This window comes from Melanotaenia boesemani, chromosome 11 (assembly GCF_017639745.1).
Source record: "Melanotaenia boesemani isolate fMelBoe1 chromosome 11, fMelBoe1.pri, whole genome shotgun sequence".
NCBI lineage: Eukaryota > Metazoa > Chordata > Actinopteri > Atheriniformes > Melanotaeniidae > Melanotaenia > Melanotaenia boesemani.
This window is the reverse complement of record NC_055692.1, coordinates 14,254,623-14,276,557: the sequence shown is the minus strand read 5'-3', so window position 1 is coordinate 14,276,557 and position 21,935 is coordinate 14,254,623. Positions and strand designations below refer to the sequence as shown.

The 21,935-nt window shown below is 36.1% G+C and overlaps 2 protein-coding genes across 2 annotated transcripts in view; one reads left to right on the top strand and one right to left on the bottom strand.

The window, feature by feature from the left end:
• oxct1a (3-oxoacid CoA transferase 1a) overlaps positions 1–17,156 on the bottom strand; it is a 46,906-nt gene extending 29,750 nt beyond the window's left edge. The window contains exons 1-7 of the mRNA XM_041999297.1: positions 16,903–17,156; positions 15,931–16,039; positions 15,445–15,535; positions 12,306–12,441; positions 11,761–11,910; positions 11,119–11,225; positions 10,515–10,575 (exon numbers count right to left, since the gene is read on the bottom strand). Coding sequence (XP_041855231.1) covers positions 10,515–10,575; positions 11,119–11,225; positions 11,761–11,910; positions 12,306–12,441; positions 15,445–15,535; positions 15,931–16,039; positions 16,903–17,007 — 759 coding nt within the window. The 5' untranslated portion in view covers positions 17,008–17,156. The remainder of the gene's footprint in view (positions 1–10,514; positions 10,576–11,118; positions 11,226–11,760; positions 11,911–12,305; positions 12,442–15,444; positions 15,536–15,930; positions 16,040–16,902) is intronic.
• Positions 17,157–17,306: 150 nt separating this feature from the next.
• On the top strand, positions 17,307–21,811 carry c11h5orf51 (chromosome 11 C5orf51 homolog). The gene is made up of 6 exons (XM_041999299.1): positions 17,307–17,509; positions 18,239–18,348; positions 19,751–19,897; positions 20,265–20,396; positions 20,560–20,674; positions 20,754–21,811. The coding sequence occupies exons 1-6, from the start codon at positions 17,416–17,418 to the stop codon at positions 20,987–20,989; spliced, it is 834 nt and encodes a 277-aa protein (XP_041855233.1). The 5' UTR covers positions 17,307–17,415; the 3' UTR covers positions 20,990–21,811.
• Positions 21,812–21,935: the final 124 nt, after the last annotated feature.

Here is a 21,935-nt window from a genome sequence, read left to right as displayed (position 1 = left end):
AACAATGCAACCAAATCCTTAAAATAAACCACCAACAGCGCTGTTGCTTACAGTGTTTCCTGTCCGGTTATTAATAATGCTAGAGACATGCTGCACTCAACACAAACATTTGCTCAGTGAAAATAAAATAAAGCAGGACAAAACTGTATTATAGAAGGTTTGAAGAGAGAGCTAGAGAAAAGCAAACAAAAGCACACAGAAGTTAGCTGATGCTCTCCTTTTGTTTAAATGACAAGTGACATTCCAAATATGCATGAATGGTGTGAACTACAGCTACCATTAGATTCAACAAGGTGGCATCACACTGATGCTGCAGATTTGCTGCTGCACATCCATGATGGGAATTTCCTGTTCCGCCACATCCCAAAGGAGCTTTATTGAATTGAGATCTGGTGACTGTGGAAATGATTGGAGTACAGTGAACTCATTGTCATGCTCAAGAAACCAATTTGAGATGATTTGAGCTTTTGACGTGGTGCATTGTCCTGGTAGAAGGAGCCATGAGAAGATCGGTAAACTGTGCCAAGGAGCTCAAATTGTGCCAGAAAAAAATCTCCACACTTTTACATCACCAGCAGCAGCATACCTGCATACCTTGGGCAGAAAAAAAATAATAATAATAATAGTAATAAAATTTATTTATAGGTGCTTTTCTTGACACTTAAGGTCACCGTACAGATAAAAACAAGGTAAAAACACAGTAAATAAAAAATAGATAACAATAAAACAGGAAACGAAACAGGAGGGTTTTAAGCTGTGACTTTAAGTGTGCAAGTTTCACTTATTTTGTGAGATGGGGGGGGGGGGGGGGTGTAAAGCAGGGTGTCATCTGCATAGCAGTGGAAGCGGACATGATGTTTCCTAAAAAATAAATCCAAGAGGAAGAATACAGATGACAACAGGGGAGCCAGTACGAACCCTGGGGTACGCCTGTGGTGTCTGGGACTGGGTAGGGATGTGAAAGACAGCCACAGAGATAGGATTTAAACCGGGGGGGATATCTGAGTTACCGTGCAGTGATGTGCACAAATAAGTTCAAACGAACGTGTTGGCTGAATATGTTTGTTTGTCTGTGAACTCTGAAGTGAACGAAACATATTTACAAATAAAGAACTTGAACGTGAACTCAGTCAGATTATGTTAGGTCCCACAACAGTCTCTCCCTACATTTTCCTGAAGCTACACCTACTACACACTAGATTACCCATGATGCATTGTGCATTCTAGCATAACAAACCAGCAACACTCCGCAGTGACACCGGTGAAGGCTACAAAGTTAACATCCTAAAATTCAAGGACAAAATATTGAATGAATGAAAAACATTGCTAATTGTACTCCTCCAACCTTTTTGCACAGCAGTTAAATTAGTTCTGAGGATGGCGCCTGAAGATAATGTCATATGGAGTCATTCATTGCCTTGAAATTTTTCCTCCTGTGATGATTTATTTGGTGACCACATTTATGAAAACTGAATCATTAATTACTCATCTTGTATACAAACTACTTCATTTAAAAGGGTTTTTCAGAAATACAAAATTGTAGATAATGCTTATATTATACACTGAAAGCAGATCTCTAGTGAAAGTATCATAATGTGCAAAAGCTCATTTGTAACAACATCCCAATAAAAGCTCTTTATAATCCTTAAAGGTCAAGACAGTGAAACAGCTTTTGTGAGTATTTTTTTTAATCAAGATTAAGGATTTATCAAATTAAGCTAATTTGTTGTCTAGTGTTTTGGTTAGTCTCTGCAAAATTTCACAGGCTCAGATGTATGGACAACCTACTGAGAAAGTTGAAAGAAAATATTCTAAGTGAAAAGAAAACAGGTGTTTTCATTTTTATACATTTGAAAAAAATGTCTCTGTGGCAGTACAAAATATAAGATTCAAGTGTCAACAATATGAAAAAGAAATGACCTGCACAGAGACCATGACCATCCAAAGCAGATTTAATAGCATTCATTGATTTTGAATAATTTTAACATCCTGCTTTTGGCCAACTGAGATACAAAAGCCTCGGTAGCTTAATATTTTTTTTTGTATTTTGTTTGGGTGTGTGAGTACTGAAATCAAACATTCAAGAGGTCAGAATAAAGCATGGTGCGGCTACAGGCAACAGGGTGAAACCACACTCTCATTACTGCATGTATTTTTAGCTTTTCCATCTTTCCCCCCATTGTGTGTGCATGTGTGGGTACTTGGCCATGCTCTGTTGCCACTTTCTGGGATCAGCTCAAGCTCCATCCTCTAACCCAAAATACTGACATCACAAGCAATCTGTTTCCTCTCAGTGGAAGCTTGACTGCCTTTAGAGTATCCACAAAATAGGAGACAGCCACCCTATGCAGGTCGTGACAACGCAACAGTAACTAAAACTATATTTTAATATGTACATGTACCATACACTTTTAGAATGGCTCCCTTCACAGCTCAAATGGCAATGTTTGCATTTCTAAGAGCACATAAGCCTGAATCAAATTTGTGTCTAATGAAGGGCAGTTGCAAGTAGTCTTTAAAATTATATCCACAAATGTAGCTTATGGTTTTTCCTTGATTGCCTCTCAATATAACTTTTGTATTCCCTTCCCCTTCCCTGCTTCTCTATTTAATGTCCAACAGTGACCTGCAGCAGATTAATAATCTTTTGCAGTGTCATTGGCTTTACAATCAGTCTTCAGTAAAAGTCAGGATGGCATTGAATATAAGTCTATGTCAACTTGACTTATTTCCATACTTAAGTCCATACCAGGCCTGGTGATGGATTGTCACATACAAAATGGGTCATGACTGCAATGTTCAATTTGTCCTCTTGTGCTCTGGAAGATCTGTATGCAGCCATCAATATGCAATATTTATAAAAGCAAGTAAAAATGTTCTAGTAATAAATTAGATCAATCTTACACTAGGTTTAAATATCTGTCTAAATGTCAAAGGGCTAACCTGAGGAGCTGAAAGGAAGAAGAGTAGCAAGTTCATAATGTGATCTCAACTAAAGGAACTACAGAAAAGTGTTTCACAAAATTTAATGTTAAAGGATGAATAGTGTTCGGTCCTTTAACTATGATGGTTTATATTTACACATGAAAAAGAAAAAAGGGCATATGGCAAATATTTAATCACTAAATCTTGGAAATGTTACTTGGCTCATCATATCCATGTTTTTTTTCCATGAGCCCAATTCTTTGTTGTGTCTGAAATTTTAAATTTATCAGGATTACAAAAAAAAAACAAAAAAAAAAAAAAAAAACAGTTTAATATCAAGTCAAAGTGACCTACAGTAATTTCTTTCTTACACAGACAATCGAGCATCTAACTTTCTGGGGGATGTCAAAGGCTTTTATACTCATCTCTCCTTTGATATTACAGCAATTTACTGTAGTTGTAGCCTATCAAACCCTGCAATTACCACCATTTGCTCTTGAGAGGCTTTAGCTCAAAGTAAAAGAAAGTGGCACTAACTTCAGAACAATGTTAACACTGATGATGTGGCATATCACAGAGATCAGAGAGATGTTGTAGAGAAACGCCTTTAAAACAAGTAGCATTAATACATCCTACGGAAAAGTCTTGATTGAATCAATGTGATTTTCCAGCACATATGAATTCTATCAAATCCAGTTAAGGAAGTAGCTCTTCTTTTCTGCATCTGCACTGCAGGACTCTTTGTGTAGGAGTTTAGGTGCATCTGTACCAACAGTAACCCAAACTGAATTGCCCAAAGATGTTTTTTCCAAGGACCAAAAAAGATTATTTCACTGCTAAGTCGTAGGTACTGCTATTAAAGTCTGGGATAAAGAGTGGATAAAGCAAATTAAGTTATTAAAAGTGTAAAATGTTACTCCTCGCTGGAGTACTGAGGCTCCCACTCTTGTCACACAGCAGCCTGCAAAGACATTAATGCACCTTAGCTTTATTTTTTCTAAATCCTTTAAGGTTACCCATTTCCACAGGTTGAGAGTATTTTATGGCTAACCTAAAAAGTAATTCCTCCTTACTGGGGTCATCTTTTGGGGATAAAAAAATCTTTTCATAGTAGAGATGGTCAAGAAAAAGTCTCCCAAAGGGTGGTAGTTTCTGAGAAAAAGGTTCGCTGCATGATGGGAATTTTTCAGAAAGAAAATTCCACGGTGACTCTTCTAGCTGGCACAATTACAAACTTGTTTAAACAAGCAAACACAGCACTGAAAATTCTCAGTCCAGAATAATCAGAAGCAAAAATGTCACCGATGTAATCTGCAGTTATCTTTAGTAGAAATTTAAACCGACATTAAAGCTCAGGGTTTATAGAGCAGAAATAGAAAAGAATTACAGTGATGCAATTGCTGGCTAGCTGCCCCATCAGAGCTCCTATCTGCATTGTCACCAGGAATAAATGCTTCTGAAAACTTTTTTTTTTTTTTTTTTTTATTGTTTTTGGTTCCCAGTTTCTTCAAAAAGCCTCTAAAGCTTTAAAGGGGATCAGACAGACCACTCACCGCATCGTTTCTCACAATTGCTGCAAGCAGAAATATACAGAGCTTCTAATGCACACAAGAGTCGATTCGGAAATTGTTTAGACAGGAACCGATGCAAGAAAGCATTTCAATTATTTGTCAATAGTGACTTTAGAAGTAGATTTATTGAGGAGAAATAAAAAACAAGAACAAAGGCTACAAAACTCAACAGGGTAAAGTATGTTGACACTAAAACTGAGTCTCATAATCTTTATTGTTTTGATATTTTGCGTTGAAGCATTAATAAAATCCCCAAACAATACCATACTGAAGGGCTAAACTGCAAGTGCTATTCTTTTTGTCAACATAGATATAAAAAAAAGCCAATACTGTGAGATAGAGGTCATTTATATCTAAATAAACCTCTTGAATAGTTAAAAAAAAATACATACTTAAAATTCAATTCATGCTTAACTGTTGGAACACATGCACGCCACACTATCTCGCAACAAGAACACAGCTGAATCATTTACTGTGACTGATAGTGAAACAACAGTCGAAAGGCCATTGCTTTCGTTCAGTCCCTGGTACATCGACTCCCACAATGCACAGGGATCTGTCACTGTATCTCTGATAAGGGAGAAACTGGACCAGCTGGATGCCGTGGAACATTGAACAATTGAATAGTAGGGTTCGGTTGCCTGGCAACCATGGTGAGAGGCAGTGATCTGGTAATTTACTTTTGTGTAATTTTTCTTTTATCTTGCTTTCTGATAGCCTTCCAAACACTTGGCATAAACTTGGTAAAAAGAAGGATTGTCTGTCAGTGGCAGACAATGTGACTGAATTTAGTTTATTTTGAATATTTAAAAACTTGTATGTTAGAGATAAATTTTTTTCTGTCTGTGACCCAGTCTTGTAATATTTAGGTAAATATAAAACCCTGACCACAGCGCCTTCACATTACACAATCTCACCATCTTCTACTAATAGTGCAGACAACTTTTAAATCTGCTGTATGTCAGATATCTCAAACTCCTTCATTAATTTAATCTTTAACCTATTTATTTTTGTTTTTTTGTTTCTTTTAATCAGTAAAATTCCCCAAAGTCTTCTGTAATTCTCTCCATTAATGCCTTGAAATTCTCTGTCCCTTGAGAATTATTCATTTTTACGAACACTTAGATGACTGGTTGCTTACAAACTAAAAGCTGCAAAGAGTTGCAAGTTAAATGAAGAGGATAAGAAAGAATAAAAAGAAAAAAAGATAAATAAATAAAACACACACACACACACAGACACTGCCTGCTAGTTATTCAACCAGTGCAGCTGACAGCATGGTCAATATTAACAAATCACCAGATTTGAAGATAAGACAGAAATTGCATCACTTTGCAAAATCAATCAACCTACACTTTTCATCCATGTAGGTCCATGTAGCCCATTGACTGGAACTAATCACCATATAGGATTTAGGGAATGTTATAAGCTCTACAGACTGAGGAACCCACCACAGGATTGTGTATTCCTGAAAAGCTGCTCATAGTCAACCTGGAAGCAGAGAATATGTAAATGATCACTATGTACAGATTTTATTCTGTGTTCCAGTCTGACGAAATACTTACATTTTACCTATACACACATTTTGGGGAACATTTAAAAAAGAGTTTTTCTTTTTATTCATAATCAAAATGAAATCTGGATGAAACAATTTTTGGTTGTTGCTGGGAACCACAGCAAGGCTGTTATAATCCTAACAACACAGGGTGGGTACAATACTCTACAGGGAGTCATTTAGTTCTGTCCGGTTCTTGCCTGGTGCTTCACTAACAATAATAAGAGTTTATTTTTCAATTTACCCAATTTTCTAAAAGTTTAGGCAGATCTTCTATGTAGATACTTTTTTGATGAGAACTGTTCAGACAAGGAATCAGCAGGTGATCTGAGCTCACACCATTTACAAGGCTGAGATAAAGCTGAGATTGAGGAACGCCACGTATTCCATGCACTGTTCTCAGTCTGGCCCAACATTTGGGGTGAAAAAAAGAGCACACACTCATCATGAACAACAACAACAACAACAGGAGGTTAAAAACTATGCAAAGCAGATGCACTGATGGACTAGCAGCATATCTGCCAGCAGCATTACAAAGCCAGGAATCTATCAATTGCTCTACAAAAGTAGAGTGAAATGAAAAGAAGATTGAACACAGCCAATCATCTTATAAAGGAAGACTAACAATTCACTGGGATCCTTGAGTTAAGTTAGTTAAACTTACTGTAATTCAACTAAAACTAAAAAACACACAGCATGCATGCAGTTTTAAGTTGCTCTTCATAAGTGATAGTGATAGCATGTGTAAACTAATTAACATAATCAACTAATTAATTGGGGGTGGGGGGGGGGGATTAATAAAGTAACAAATTATCCATTTAATAATTATTATTACTAAATTCAATAAAAAAACACTTTTCTATCATATCATACATGTTTAAATAACAATGGCAGGCAGGCATTACAGATATTAAGAAATAGAAAAAGGCAGCAACACATAGCAAGAATCACAATAAAATCATAAATTACATAATTTATAAGTTAAAAAGTTAACATGCAGATTTCATGCATAGGTGCATGAGAAAAGAAATGTTTTTAACCTGGATTTAAAAATGTCTACATTTGGTGAAAGTTTAATCTCCACTGGCAGTTTGTTCCACTTGTTTGCAGCATAACAGCTAAATGCTGCTTCTCCATGTTTAGTCTGGACTCTGGTCTGGACTAGTTGACCAGAGTCTTTGGATCCAAGAGCTCTGCTGTATTCTGGGCCTAAACTGTTCTGGGATTTGTAAACAATCAGAAGGGTTTTAAAATCTATTCTGTGACTGACTGGAAGCCAGTGTAAAGATTTCAAAACTGGTGTGATGTGTTCAGATCTCTTAGTCCTGGTTAAAACTCTAGCAGCAGCGTTCTGGATGAGCTGCAGATGTTTAATGCTCCTTTTAGGAAGTCCTGTTAAAAGACCATTACAGTAATCCAGTCTACTGGAGATGAATGTATGGATGAGTTTCTCTTGGTCTTTCTGGGAGACTAAACTTTTAATTCTGTTGATGTTTCTGAACTGGTAAAAAACTTCTTAGTGACAGCTTTGATGTTGCTGCTGAAAGTCAGATCTGAGTCTATCAACACTCCAACTTGGTCAGTGGTTTTAAGAACCCGAGTCTCCAGGACGTTTACCAATGCTGACCCTCTTCTCTTTGCTACCAAACAGAATAATCTCAGTTTTGTCTTCATTTAATTGTAGGAAATTCTCCCTCTTCCAGGTGTTTATTTGCTCCTGATACTGACACAATAAGTCAATCAGGCCGCAGTCGTCTGGTGACAGACACATAAAGTTGTGTATCATCTGCATAACTGTGATAATTAATGCTAAAGTTCTGTAATATTTGACCCAAAAGGAGAATATACAATGGGCAATTTTCTATTAACAAAAAGAGTTTCTTGTCAATTAATTAAAATAAATTTAAAAAAAATTTAAAACATATCTGACAATTTATTTTTCCCTTTTAAAAACCACTATTTGTTGCCATTTTACTTTATTAAACAGCACAATGAAATTTCTGTAAGTAACACAAGAGTGCATGAATATTACAGTTTAAAGGCATTACATGACTGGGAAATGTTGCAAAGTTTTGACTGGGGGTTTTCATTAGGGAGCATTTGCTATAAATAGAAAAAGCTTCCATGAAAACCATACAAGCTTTTTTATTATTTTATTCTATGACTTCAAGTAAATAAGTATGACTGAGGAGGAGAATCCCCTTTAATTCAGCTTTTGTAATTAAACTTTGATGTCTTGTCACAAGGCAGCACATATTATAATGTTTTCCCCACTGGATGTGAAAAATCTGTTGACATGTGGAAGACGAGTGTTGTGCAGTGCAAACTCTTCAAAGACTACGTTGGAATTGACCTAGTTGTCTGATGTAGTCTTCTCTCGTTGCTGGCAGGGAGAATCAAATTACATTTAAAACAAATCAATTCATTTCAGACGCAGAGCGTCTGTTTCCTAAAATAAGATGATTTCTGTCAGTTTGCAGTATGTTTTGGGTGAGATTAAGTAATTAAAAAAATATAATTGGATTTCTTTAGGCGAAACCCAGGTGTCTAGGACTCCAGTTAAAAGGGAAGTGCATTCATGTCCCTGATGGAAAACATGTGTCAAGTTTTTTTTTTTTTTTTTCATCCATTAAACTGCAGAGGATGTTAGTCTTCAAAAATTTTCTCAGACATAATTAACTGAAGTGTGTCAGGGGCATCATGGAAGCTTGTGATATTGTGGGATCTGAATCTTTTTCAGCTTATGTCATCTGTTCCCCCCTTCCCTTTTTCCCACTCCTGCCACTTGTCACTCTTTTAAAGTTAAAAATGCCACAAAAACTATTTTAGAAATGCAAGTGGATACTTTCTATTTGTACGACCAGATGCAAAATGGGTGTCTACTCCTTTTAAGTAACTGTTACATCCACCCTGCTCACCGTGAATATGAATATCTTGAGCAGATGATTCTGTGTGCACAAAGATGTAAATGGGCAGTCAAATATTAAATCCAGTTCATACACTTCCATCCCAGTCTGCTATGTTATCATTACCATAATTGATACAACTACATTCTACCTCACAAGTGCAGCATATGTCACCAAGACACATTTTTCAGTAGAATAACTACTGTAGCACCACGCTGACTCTCGTTATGACTGTCACCACGTCCGTTCCCTATTAGGTGTTACACCAAACAACTGAAATCAAGAAGTTCTTCCCATTTTTATTTAATAAGGCTTTTTGGTGATAACATTTACCCTTTCCATTTAATCCCTGACATTTCTAATCAACAGCAGACTAAAGGCACGTTTGAGCTCGACACAGAAGACGGATACGCAGACGGACAGACAGGTTTGTCCGTCTTCTGCGTTGGTTACATGAACAATTTGGTCCATTTCCAGGGATCTTAGCTATCCGTTGCTTGACACAGAAAACAGAGCAATACCGCCAGAAATTGCGGGGGCAGTGCTGAGCAAAATAGCTGACAGCAAAAGAAACAAACCAGAGAAGAAGACGAGGATCAGGAAGGGAAAAAAAGCAGATGAAGAATGAAGACAAGGACAACAACTCTGTAAATTGCGCGATATTTTGAAAAAAGTCTGCAAATGTTTAGGGTGTGTTGGGAAGTTGGAAAAAACTTTATAACGATGCATCACCGCTTCCAAACAGTGTCTGAAACTGATATCGGCTCGCAGGAGTGAACTCTGAACTTAGCACTTAGTGGAGGAATTAACTTAACAACCATGGCAACGCAAACCACACATAGAAGTATGCGGACAGCAACGTATGGCAACGTTAGAAACAGACATCGTTATTTACGTAAGTAAGGGAGCATAAATGGGCCTTAAATCTCAGGTTTAGCGAACATAGAATAATTATGCTGCTCAGATTTATAACAGAACTTAGTTTTACAATTTATTTTCAGAAAGTGTCTATTTTATGGTTTTCACACACAAGGTCTTTCTTCCTGCTGCTCGCTGAATCAAGCCATGTCTATATGAGAGGTGTGAAGCTGTTTGTGTTGGAAGAGAGGAGAAAAAAAACTAACATATACACACGGAGGAAGGAGATGGATAATCATATTTCTAAACTGTCAAATACTAAACAAGTGGGGAAAATAGACAAACTGAAAGCAGGTATGCCGTAGACAATGCATAGCAAAACACTATCTATTTGGTCAATCTTTATGAGTGTAAGGTTTTAGAATGTCCTATTTATTAATAAAATGTAAAGTGTTAGTGTTAAATTGAAAGCTGTGCAAAATATCACTGTTCATATTTTCACCCTGAGGGACAAATTCATCTGAGCCAAGAATGGGAAAAAACCTTGAAAAATAAACTCCATGTAACTTATGAAACCCATTAATGGATAGCTCAAGTGTAGATTTCAAGCTGGTAACTCCAATTACAGAAATGAGTCAAGAGATGTGTAGGTAGACATGAAAAGAACATACATAAAAGCATTAAAGCAAGTACTTTTACCTCAACTATGGTGGTTTTGGCTGCCTTGCACATGGGCTGGTTGAAGTTCCTGGCTGTCTTCCTGTTGCACCCAAGAAGAAAAACAGAAATAAAGTATGAAAAGGATAAAAAAAAAAAATAAAATAAATGAAAACAAAGCTATAAACTTATTGTGATGTTCAATCTCTGATATCTATTATCAGTTAGTAGTTACTGGAGAATGCTGCCCTCTTGTGGCGAAAGACTTCACTGCATCTACAAATTATGATAGTTCCACTGCAATGAATTATTGAATTAGGTCACATGTGTTATGTGAACATAATTTAGACCTATTGTGACTTCAACACACCTGACTCAAATTAAATGGATCCAGCAGCCTATAAAGTTCTGTACAATGACTTATTAATTTGAGGCAGGTGTGTTGGAACAGCGATACATTGAAAACCTGCAGGACTGCAGCCCTTGTAGGATCAAACTGAGTGGCCCTGATTTTGACTGTGCTATAACAATTGACGAATATCATTAATATGTTAAAGTAATTACTTATTCTTCAAACATGGGCTGTATAATTCACAAATCACAAAGCTGAACTACTGATGTGCAATCTAATTTCTTCATCAATTACCTAAAAACAATGTTTCCTGCCTTGTCGGCCTTCCATGCTTTGACCAGAGCAAAATCTCCAGTGATGGCTTTTTCCATAATGTAGTGCCGGCCATTGAACTCCCGCACCTGTGAACAACAGCATATTTTCCAGAAGTGAGAGGATTCAGCAAAAAAAAAAAAAACAGAAAACTGTTGTTCTGCATTTTATTACATATAGGTTTATTATATCAATATTATTACACTTATCAAACAAAAGATTTGCAGGATTCCAAGTATTAGTGGCAACAAATAATACTACATGTGCATAAAGAATTGCTTCTGTAAACATAAGTAACTTTGATGTCTCCTGTTTTTAAATGCAACTTCCGTCTTTCAAACATGCATGGTGCATTATACTTTATAAGCTGTTTGTTTTTGTTCAGCATCTGAAACCTTTAGTTATATACAGTGCAAAGATGTCATTATTGTCATTAGTAGTGTGGACTCGACCAGATCATATCTTAGCTCCTGGCATTAACAGAGGTACCATCATAACGAGTGTTTAAGTTCATCCACAGCTTCCAACACACCAAACAAATTCTAAAGGAAAGTAACCAAGGCGAAAACATTTGCAGTGATACTAATATGTTTGCAGGATAATGATCACAACAGGCACCCTCACCTCTCTTTTTTCACTGGAAATGGCGATGCTGCCATCATTGTTGTACTTAATAGGGGAGCCTCCTTCTTGGATCAAAGTACCATAGCCTGTTGCTGTGAAGAAGGCTGGAATCCCAGCACCACCCGCCCTGATCCGCTCTGCAAGGGTACCCTATTGGAAAAAAATGTGACAAATAATGTCTTAGAAATTCTGTAACAAAGACACAATCCATAGTTTTGATTTACAGCCTGTCTCCACTGTAATCTTACCCCCTTTCTACAGAGATGCTAGTCCTACTGACTTTTTACAACGTTGCTTACAGAGGAACATTGTTGATTGGGCTACAGGCTGATAGTGAAGAGCAGCTCTAAAGGTTAAGAGCAGTGGCTCAGTTCATTCATGTAAATTTACCATTTACCATTTATGTAAACATGTTGGCATTGGAGGATTATGTGATGCAGAGAAATATTACAACTGCCTCAACAGTGTAGCTATCCATATTCTGTAGGTCTTCAGGGAGTTTAGACTGGCATGTGAATCAAACAGTGAACGTGGTTTTGACCAACCTGTGGTGTTAGTTCCACTTCCAGCTCCCCTGATAGATACTGTCGCTCAAACTCGGCATTCTCTCCAACATAAGAGGAGATCATCCTCTTGATCTGTTTAGTCTGGAGCAGCAGGCCCAGACCAAAGTTGTCCACTCTGTTGAAAACATTGTATTGTTAACTAAACAGTGTATTAACAAATTCCAAAATAATTAAGTAAGGTTTTATAACAGATTTCTTTTAAAGGTTTTCAAAAGTTAAATAAAAAATATTCAGCTATGTGTCTATTTCCAGTACATTATTCATTTATTATGCATTTCATATTATTTGTACATTTGTTTTAATTTTTTTCCAATTTATTTATATTAAAATAAACAAATCTTTCAATATCATTTTGTCATTTAATTATTTGTAACCACCCTCAATTTCTAAAATATGTAACTGAGTTCACATTACCATCCATCCAAAGGAAGGTTATTCAAAGCTGTGATGGGCCAGCCCAAATGATACACTCCAGCTGCGTCCCCCTCCAAGGTCATATCAAAATTCATTAGACCAAGCACAGCTGCAGGGCCTGAAGTTGCCACTAAAGCAGTCTCTACTAACGATAAATTCCACATAATTACTAAAAAATAATAACTCAGGCAACAAACTGTAAACTACATTAAACTGCTTTTAAAATGACTTTGGTCTCCAGGTTTTCTGGCAGCAGGGTTGTGTATAATATTCTTCCTAGAAATATAATACACAACGTTAGAAAACATTGTAATCCAATCATATTCAATGTCTAACCGCTTCCTGTCTTTCTTCTTAAATACCAACAAGTGAGTGAAGGAGTTCTCCCTCTTTTCAGACACTGAGAATCAAGAACTCTGCTTTGTCTTCTACTCTAATCTCAGGTCAGCTGACAAGATATCTAGGCCATGTGCACTCAGAATACTAAAAACAGATGACTGTAATGAGTATACTATTTGACACACAGAGATTCAGTCGCACAACACACCAACAATCCGTGTCATGATGCAAACTCTGTGTAAAGGGTTTAGCAAGAAGAACTCATTATCATTTTTTTGTGTGAATCTGGTAAGACTGTGTGTATGTGGTTAAATACTAAAATTTCTCCAGGCTGAATAATGAACACTTACTGATGAGAGCTGCTTCCACTGATGATTCTGAATACAAATGTGAGCAGTTTTTAAACTAAATATCTTGTTAGTGTAACATTCCTGAAGCAGCTGATTATGTGACAAGTTCAAAATCTGCAGGGGGAAACAGTTCTAACACAGTCCAAAAAAATCTTCTTGTGTGCAGCTGAATGCTTCTCAGCTCATGTTACAGAGCATAGAGAGCCCACTGTGTTAGTGCACTGTCAAGTACAACGGCAGAGCTTTTATGCAGTAGTGGTTAGATCCTACCATGTTAGAGACAAAATGCTAAACCTGTGTTAGCAAATTATAATCAAAAAGAAACTTGTACTTCAACCTTTTAACTAATACTGTATACATGACAGTACAACAATTAAGCAATTACCTAATCAAAATTGTTCTCATCTATCAAAACTACTTGATTCAAGTTAGCAATGCCCACAGCTCAGTTATCATCTTCATCAATGAATACAATAACTTTATTCAGCAGCATTCAGCCCTGCATGCTAAAAAGTCATCAATACACTTACTAATTTTAAAAATCCAACGGAGATTATAAAGGATCCATACTTTAATTAAAGTGAACTTATTTAATTCTTTATCAGGTTTAATTTAAAAATATATAATCATTCATTCGGGCATTCTGGGTTTAGGGTATCTTCTCAAAAGTCAAACATCATAGCAGTATTGTTCTCCCCTACAAATCCTTCCCTGCAGCACAGGAAATTTTAAACATGATCCAGATGCCAGCAAAAAAAAAAAAAAAAAAAAAAACAGCGGAAAGACTGAACCATGGCAGCTTTAAGAAATCAAGAATAATCAACTTCGCCAGTCATGGGCAACAAATCCATTTTCAACTCCATTCCAGAAGTTCTTATATAAGCCAGATACATGCCTGCACCGCCTGCCTATATCTACAAGTTCAACCAAACCAGCAGAAATACATGAAAGAAGATGTGGATTATGCATAACCACTTTCACTGTGTAAAAAACTTGTGAAGGAACTACATATGGAGACTATAGTACAACAAATAGCATCCTCAACTGGCTAAAGTAAACCATTTGAGGACATGTCAAAACAATTCAACTTCAAAAAGTCAAAGTCCAAGTGAATTTCCTTTTCACATAACAGATGTAAGTTCATCTGAGTTCAAACAGTATCAGTCGGTGTTTCCTACTGCACAGCCTTGGCATACAAACTGCACCAAAAGTTACATTTTTGCATTTTTATACGTAACAAAAATATTAACCTGAAATTGGTAATGAAACGTGTTAGCTTTAAAGATTACATTACTCTTATTTACAAGTCAATGTTACATTTGATTCATAAGGCAAAAGTGAGAAAAAAAAGCTTCTTGGGAAACAGGAAGATTTTTTTTTTTACATTTTTGTGCTTCCATCAACCTTTTTTATTCCACAATTTCAAATTGTGCTAAAAAATTACATTAAACAAAAGTTTCAGAGCTGATATATAAACTGACTTAAAATTTAAAAGTTGGCAGCCCTCTGGATTAAACATATAGGTGCACATGCTAAACAAATCTCCTGATTTCTGAAGGAGTGGCAGTCACTACAGCCCACCGTTTCTAAGTGGCTGCAATGCTGATAACTTATCAGAGGCTAACTACTGTGTATTTCTGCAGGTCAGGGTTTTATGACACACTATCAAGATAACAATTGCTTTTGACACCTTTTTATTACCCATTAAAATCAAAACTAAGAAATACCACATGTACTCAACAGAAAAATACAAAGATTTAGTGTCACTTTTTTTTTCAACTCAAGGGCCATAGATGGGACATTGATGTTTATATGCAAGAATTCAGTCTGGTTACAGCATGTGCCTGACCTCATTGTAGAACATCTCTAAAACTACACAAGTAGTACAACTTGAAAATTACATAATCCTTTCCTTTTTATAATGGTGCATGCAGAATGATAAAAGCAACTCACCTCCCATTATTCTTGCATGCCTTATATAAATAATGTCTGCTTCTGACCCAGCACACACTTACCCTGCATTGTTACTGACTGCAGTAAGACCCTTTACACCAGTCTTCAGTAAACTGTTGATGAGATTCTCTGGTATGCCGCATAATCCAAAGCCTGAAATGGAATGCAAGAAAGAAAGGCACATATAGTGTATACATAAACACAAAAAGCAGCAACCAACAAATCTGTGTTTAAAACTATTTATGCTAATTCATTGTGGAGCTTCTGTCAACCAGCTTAAGAACATGGCAAATTTGTGAGGAAAACAAGAATATGAAGATAAAAGTCTAAAATTATTAGATCAAGTCCCATGTTATCATATTTGTGTGGATATGGGATGTCAGCATTCCAGATATCATACTGATTGAGACTGTCTTCTGAGAATCTGTTTTGCCCTCAGATAAATGTGTGACGCAGTGGAAAAAAAAAACACTCTCAATGATTTCTGTATGTTGCACCTGCACCAAGCTGTTCACGGTATGTTACATTTCTACATCTTTTATAATTACCTCCAACCAGAAGAGTAGCTCCATTGGGGATATCTTTAATGGCCTCTGTAGGATCTGAGTAGAACTGTGAGCTTCTCTGGTGGGAGGTGGAAAAGTAACATCCACAAACCTGTAAAATAAATAAATAAATAAATAAAAGTAAGGCAAGTCATGGGGGTAGGTGTATCAAACTTTTACTATTCAACACATTTTGTAACGAAAGGAGCTCGAACTGCAATAGAATTAAATCTCAACTCATTATGTCAAACCAAGTTAGCCAATGGCTCAAAAATAAAAACATTTGTTTTATACATATATCTATGTATATATATATATATATATATATATATATATATATATATATATGTATGTATGTATGTATGTATATGTGTGTGTGTGTATGTGTGTGTCAAACTAAATATAGTTTATATGTAATATAACATCCACTGAGTAAAACTGTAAAGTGGAAAATAACTGCTGTAACCAGAGGCAGTAAAATTCAGAAATATCATATTAATTTCTGTAAATGCAGTAAAAACAGTTATGTAGAGATAACACTTCAGTATGGACTAAGGTATGTATGATATAAGTGACTATGTAGGTACATCTTTGGTTGGATAGCATGAACTGTGCTATGCATACAAGCTGCGGCCTGCCAAACATGCATCATGTTCTAAGTCACTAGTATATTAATGTAAATAGGAGTGATAATATTCTCCTACAAGGTATCCAGTCCCTATTGTAACTAGGGAAATATGTTGCATTGGTTTACGTAGCCAGCAAGTTGAGGTCAAGCCACGATAACACAATAAACTACACTTAAGTTAAACAAAACATGGTTGATTAAATTATCTATATTTTCGGGAGATCCCTCAACTAGACAACAGACAATAAGACTGTCATGATAGGACATTTTAATTTTGCAGAACTATATGCAACCAACTTGTTTTCACCCATTCTACAGTGCTTTGATGTAACAGTGTAAATACAGACCTTGATCAAATGGTGGCTAGCGAAGTTTAATTTGGTTCTGCGGGGACCTGGGCGAATGTTGAAGAGTACATTTTCCGCTCTGCGAAAAGCTTTAAGAGTCGCCATGTTTTGAACTACACACGGGTACGAAGCCGACGGGACAGGGTGAATACTCCAGCCAGTAGAAGTCAGGTGATGCCTCCTGAAAGGTCGCAAAATGTGGCTAGTTGGCCAACTAGCTCAGCTCCACCATGACATTGTCTTGGGTACCAACAGTAAAGGGTTAAAAAGAGAGGCTCGGCTAACTAATTTAAATTTAACCCTGTCATCGCCACTACGTTATCTTTACGTCGTTGGCGTACACTAAGCTGATATAACGTCTATTTTACTTATTTAGATTGTAAAGTCATAGAAATAAGTATAAACACCTTTAAATCTACACATTTATGATTTATACAACAAAATTCATCTTATTTAAAAATTAACCAAGAACACGTGACTAATCCCTTGCTCACGTGACGAGTACTTCTAGTCATGGCCGACGACTACAGGCGACAAGTCTTCGAGCTAGAGAGAAGGATATTTGAGTTAGACATCAAGTGTTCAAGTCTCAGAGCGGAAAAGCAAGGTGCCAACAAGTCATTTTCTTTGTTTATTGCTGCTACCATTTGTATCTCTTGTGCGTAGCCATCATTAATTTTTGGTTTGCTAGCCAACTGCTAGATAAGCTAACTTAACGTTATTCAACGAACGTTAGCTTGCAGTCTTAACAGCTGACAAAATAATGAAACTGCGCACATAAAAAATAATGTATACTTTAGTTGTTAATTAACTGGTACCTTATTAACTATGTAGTACGGTTTAATTACTGTGTGATAAGTGTTTTTTGTTTGTTTGTTTGTTTTTCTTTTTTTTTTAATTTTTTTTTTTTATTTGTAATCAGTTTTTGAGTAAACGGCTAACACGGTTTAGCTAAATCAGGATTGTTGACAGCCGTGTGAGAAATTAATATGTAAACGGTTTAAATCTGGAAGAGAAGAAATTGAAGAAACAATCACAGTTATATCCCGGATGTTAACATTAATTTTATATTGGTAATTGCGTCTTAACATCAGACTCTTTCTAAGTTAGTGCAAAAACCTTGACCACTTAGTGATTGCATTAGCTAGTTACTATCATTTTTATGCTAAGTATTGAAAACTAAATTTCACCAGTCAAATTGTTTTAAATAAAACATGAAGTTACGACGCATTAGTTGGCTGCAACTGTATTCTGTTTTTGTTTTTGTTTTTTTAACTGAATTTTCATGACTTAACATTTGTTTTTGGTAATATGTCAACATGTCCTTCTTCCATAGATGATGACTATTTACAGAATGCGTCTGCCATACTAGGAAATTTGAAAAGCTTTTACAGACAAGGAGGAGAGAATAGCAATCTTTCCAAGCTGCTTCAGGATTACACCCAGGTATCTTATTGCATGACACTTCAGTAAATGTAGAATTACAATGTAATTTTTGTATCAGTTATGATTTAGTATCTAAAGTAGGTTTGTAAATTCACAGAGAACTGTGACAAATACTGATCTAACTTAACATGAACTCACTGTAATTGTCAGCAATGATTAGCAGTTCTTCTTGCTAACCATTAATTAATTCATTTTCACAACTGTTGTTTTTTTGTTTTTTCTTTTTTATCTAAACAATAAAGCATTATACTTAACTAGGTTCTAAGCTGCAAATGTTTTCATCAAAGAAATTAAAAAAAAAATGGTATGTGAATCAGTGATATACAGACTGTATGTTCATCTCTTCATTAAGTAGGGATTCTTCTTTTTTATTGCATTTTGTTAGGCAAACAAAATGGCATTTTAATTTATTCATCTGTTCAATTATTTTGTACAGCCAATGTCATGCCGAATTAAGCCGTCACAATTGTCTGTTAATGTGACTCCAACAGTTCAGACTCATAAACTCAGGTCTGTCACAAAATGTTATAAAAGAGTGCAAGTATATGTTTTCATGCATCACACTGACACTTTCAGCTGCCATGAGAGCAATACAAAGTAGTATGTGTCTGAAAAAGCTTGACTATGAATTATTATGGGTGCATCACATGATGGAAACATTTTACTGAACCACATTCCAGTTATCTTAAAATCAGTTCTGTCAGCTGATGTGATAGGGCAGCAAAAGAGGAGCAACCATACTCTTAAGGAAAGAGCATTAGTGAGGTTGCAATCCAATTGTCTGATTGTGGTACTCTAAATTAAACAAAGAACCCATGGATAAAGGAATTGCACCAGTAGCAACTCTTCATTTTTTTTGTTGTTTTGCTTTGCCTTGAAGTATAATTTGATAAATATGCACTGTAAATTATGGGTTGATTTTATTTATTTGGTCTCATAAGTTTTTTGTCCAGTTGTGTAGTACATTCTGAAATGCACTGATTCAAGATAGAATGTAATCAGTGGTGGAGCATCAGTTGTTTAATGTAAGATGTTTAACTTTCAACCTATTGCTCTTTTCCATTTTGTTTTACAGATGACAGGCTGTTTTGTTTTTGACTGTTTTTATAAATTACATTTTTTCTTCTTGATGCATATAATTCCTCCATCTTGTCCTTGCATCTTTATTGTAGACCGGACAAGTCACTTATAATCAAGCAAATGGTTGTTACTGCTGTACAGAAGTAAATTATTTGGCGTAAGGCCACCTGTATTCCAAACCTCTTGAAAATAGGCTTAAGGTGTTTAAATAGAAGGCTTTGGCTGTGGCTGTTACATTTTTACAGCTTTATCATCAGTTATGTCTTGATATATTCTAAACGTGTTATTCAATGTTTGTGTGTATTTCTTTGTCATCGCTTAGGTGATTCTTGACATTACTTTTTATGAAGAGAATAAACTGGTGGATCAGGAATTTCCTGAGGATTGTTCACCTTTTAAAATCCAGCAGCTGCTACAAGACCTAACTGAGCCAGAAGTTTTGGCAGCAAGGTTAGCGCCAGCACAAGAGGTATGTTTGTCTGAAAATTATTTTCTATTACAATGTCTTATTCCACATAAAATAAATACTGTCAGGTTAATTAGGATGAAACATTGTACATTGTCATATCCACTTCAAACACTGTATAAAATTAATTGTGCAAGAAATAAACATAATGGGTATAACATAAATACAATGGAGGCCCCTTAGAATTACATCTGACCGATTTGTATTCTTTTTTTGTTGGTTCTATGAAACTGATAAAAGTATATTCTACTTTGGAACCATTAACCAGAGAGAAAAAACATTCAGCACACTTAGACAAATATTCTTTGATAATGGAGGTGTCCAAGCAGTATTTACCGGTGGTATTCGTATCTTTTTTTGTGTTTTATAGGTGCAGTCTGTGTTGGGAATAGAGCTGTTAGAATGCCTCTACTGGAGACGGGGAGCTCTGCTATACATGTACTGCCACACCCTTCATCAACGAAAACAATGGATCAAGAAAAACAAGGAAACATTCCTTAAGGTGCCACACTGCAAATCTTCTAAGATCTTTGACACAAAACTTGCTTGTGAACTGAATATTTCACATTTGTATGGTTATTTGACAGTATCAGCTGTGAAAAATGACCATACGTTTCCTTTGATGGCATATGCTGATAATAGGTCTAATGCATGTTTTGATCCAGTGTATTCAGGAAGGCGTGCGCTACCTGATGCGGATGCTGCAAGTGAGAAACTCTGTGAAGCTCAATGATGGGGTGGTGCTTCATGACAGTGCTACAGCAGGCATGCTATCTGAAGGTACATGTGTGATGTTTATGTGAATGACAAAATCTGTTCTGCTGTCATCATATTTATTAACACTTATCCTTTTGGTCAGGCGTCTTCTCTGACACACACTTGTTGACGATGATGTACATTGGGGAAATGTGTTTCTGGGCAGTCAAGTATGAAGACTGCAGTGCTGACACTACAGACCTCAGAGAAGATCATCTCCAGTTTCGGGACATTGGTACTCAGATCCTCAACAAATATGTGCTCGTTTGTGAGGGTCCTCTGCAAGGCCAGGGGTGGAACACAGAGAATGCCAAGGAAATTCTTAGTATTTTACAGTGAACTAAGCTGTTCCACTGTTGAAGTTGCTCTTAGGCACAGATCTAAGTTCAGTATTCAAATGTGTCAATCCCAAATAAAAATGGAGCCCAGCATAAGGTGTGTAATGTTGTTGAAGGTTAAAGGGAGGCACACAGAAAGTTTATATGCAGAAAGAGGTATTTGGATCAGTGTCTTCAGGCAGCCTAATCCTATGCCAAACATCTTGGCCAAAGCAGGTGAATGACAGTTTCAGAAAGTATAGGACTGGAGGTTTAAAACAGGCTGCCAGGGAGGCTGCTGAATAATTTTGCTATCCTGCTGACAAAGCAGCTATCATCCTGATTCTAGACTTGCCTGGTCACTGGTTTTGCTCTAAGAATGTGTTATAATAACATTACTATTACTTTTAATGAATATTAATTAGGGAAAAAAAACATTTTTATTTTAAGAATTTTTACACATTTAAAGATAATCCAGCTGGAAATGAGACATTTGCACAATAACCTTTGTATTTATTGTTTTGTTGCCATTTTGTTATGCTTTTGAGATATTATAGCGTTAAACAAATTGTGTGTAATAAATATGCACACAAAAGGCAAAAGAAAGGTGTTTAAAAACTGACTGATGTATTCATGACCAATTTTAAGTATGTTTGGATTTGTTCATACCAGCTTTGTAATGCATCACTAATATCCCCATCTGTTCCAATTTCCTTGTCTCAACCACTCCTTTTGAATAACATTGGTAGTGTAACTATTGATAGAAAATCTTTGTTGTTTGGACAGAATTTTTTTTTTATGTCATTGTTGACAATAAACACGGGCTTTGTTTAAGGAAAAGTAACTTCATATGCTTTTCTTCCTTTTGTATTTAGATATTTCCCTTTTGTGTTTTTTGTCTGCAAGATATAGAACGTTGGAGAACTTCATTACCCACAATGCTACACTACTTCCACCAATGAGGAAGT